This window comes from Mycetomoellerius zeteki, unplaced genomic scaffold (assembly GCF_001594055.1).
Source record: "Mycetomoellerius zeteki isolate Tzet28-1 unplaced genomic scaffold, Tzet1.0 scaffold158, whole genome shotgun sequence".
NCBI lineage: Eukaryota > Metazoa > Arthropoda > Insecta > Hymenoptera > Formicidae > Mycetomoellerius > Mycetomoellerius zeteki.
The window spans coordinates 1,434,024-1,436,019 of NW_017256532.1; the positions used below are offsets into that span (position 1 = coordinate 1,434,024).

Consider the following 1,996-nt stretch of genomic DNA (forward strand, 5'->3'; position numbering starts at 1 on the left):
TATATATATATATATATATATATACATATATCGATATGTAAGTACACTATTATTGATGTGTCTGTGTTAGAGTTCGTTTTCCTATCGTATTAATTCCTGCGGCAATCCCTTGGCCAGAGAAAACAATTACAATTAATTATATCTCTCAATATTAGATGTTTATGATTTATTTTGCATCCAAAAGTTAGCATATGTAACTATTATAGATATTACTGGTTGTGCAATGCAATTAATACTGTATTAACACATAATAGCTCTATGGCATTTCTAAATACAAGATAAATTTAAATTCCAATTTTTTAACTTCTAAGAATATTATAATGATAATTTGATTAATTAATTTCGTTTTTATTAGGGAATTTTTTTTATGTAAAGTTTTGATGTTTCCGATGAAGAGGAAGCCTCAAAAGATCAGTTTGCACCAGGCTTCTTTGAATAAGCCGACACAATATTAATACAGTATTGTTAGCCAATTAGTGACAATTAATTTCAATTATCCATCGATCGTGATAACGCTCCGAAATTTCGACACAATTTATATTCATCGTACTGAATTGAAAATATCAGTCTCTCCCAGTTTAGAGTAATCTAGCAATTAATTTTATTAAGTTCATCCTAGGGTCAATTTTCGAAGTATTAGGATCATATTTAGACAAAATTTATATAATTAGAGGCAGAATTTTTTTAGGCTTCTGTTTTTTATATTAATAAAAAAATTATGTATTTTCTAATTTTTTCAAATTAAAACTCATCAAATTAGACTCGTTATTATTGATATTATCGTTTCTATCTTTATGCTTATCTCGAGATTTTCTAGACAGAAGTACCTGGCCTTAATTCATCCGAACATAAGCCTTGATACAACCTGTATTTACGAGCGTAAAGTATTCAGCCGATCGCGTGCGAGAGGCATCGATTGTGGCACGGCGCGACGTCGGGTTCCTCGCTGTAATGAGCTGGCAACGAGCCGGTACCGGTGAGGCTAATGACGTTTCGTTAAGATTCTATGCCGAGCTTTCTGTACGTCTCCCGATCCACCGTGACGAGACGTCCCTCAACGCTGGAACAATCAAGCTCGATGCAGTGCAATCTAGCACCCCACTCGCAGTGGCTCTGATCATCCAGCCGGTAGTATTTGATCTGCAGACAGGTAGTCAGGTAGCCGGAGCCGAGGACTCTCATGGCGATCGGCAGATCCTCCCGATGACCACGTGCACTCGCCGAGATATCTTTAGTGCTGTGATAAGCGCTGTAAGCGCACGCCGTTGCGTTCCTTGCGCGTTCAACCGCCTCCACCTGTTTGCCACCGATACTCAGGGATCTGAAAAAAAATCACAGAAATTAAAAAAAATACGTTCTGTGTATAGTTTCTCTTGAAAAATACGTCTGTAAAATATGTATTGGATTATATTGAGTTCGAATAAAAATTTATAACGCTACGCGCGCACTTCAAAATTCACGTAACTGTAACTTCATTAAAAGTAAACAAAATTTGAAAAAGGGTTTTAAAGCTTATAATCTCTATTTTTATAATAAAAGGTTACTTGTGTCTTCTGAATTTCTGTGAATTTGATCATTTTTACACGTAGAGAAAACTATATACGAACTGAATAAAATGGAAAATTTTCTTCTCAATTTTATGTCCTGTGCCCAAAAAAAGGACTTTGCATACTTATGGAAATGAGGTGCCGGTCAAATTAATTGAAATTTTGTTGGCTCATTGATTAAAAGTTTCAATGGTCACCAAGTCCAAATAATCAAGTGTCTATCATTATGTCACACTGCTTGACGATGGAGGTCAATTTTGGATATTTGAGCCGCCGTAACTCCAAAACTTTTGATTATTTGACCTGGTGATCATTGAGATTTTTGATGAATAAGTCAAAACCTATATCATTAAAATTTCAACCAAGGCTTCGTTTTCATAAGAAGTGCAGAATCCTTCGTGAAAATTGTCGACTTAGTCACATAAAAACTTAAAATTTTCCCTTCATAA

General features: G+C 34.9%; 1 protein-coding gene across 1 annotated transcript in view; it reads right to left on the minus strand.

Annotated features, from left to right (window-relative positions):
• Nucleotides 1-758: 758 nt before the first annotated feature.
• The window catches only part of LOC108720999 (CB1 cannabinoid receptor-interacting protein 1), a 9,702-nt gene continuing 8,464 nt past the window's right edge, over nt 759-1,996 (minus strand). Inside the window, exon 2 of the mRNA XM_018445292.1 lies at nt 759-1,321. Within this exon, the coding sequence (XP_018300794.1) occupies nt 997-1,321 (325 nt within the window). The 3' untranslated portion in view covers nt 759-996. The remainder of the gene's footprint in view (nt 1,322-1,996) is intronic.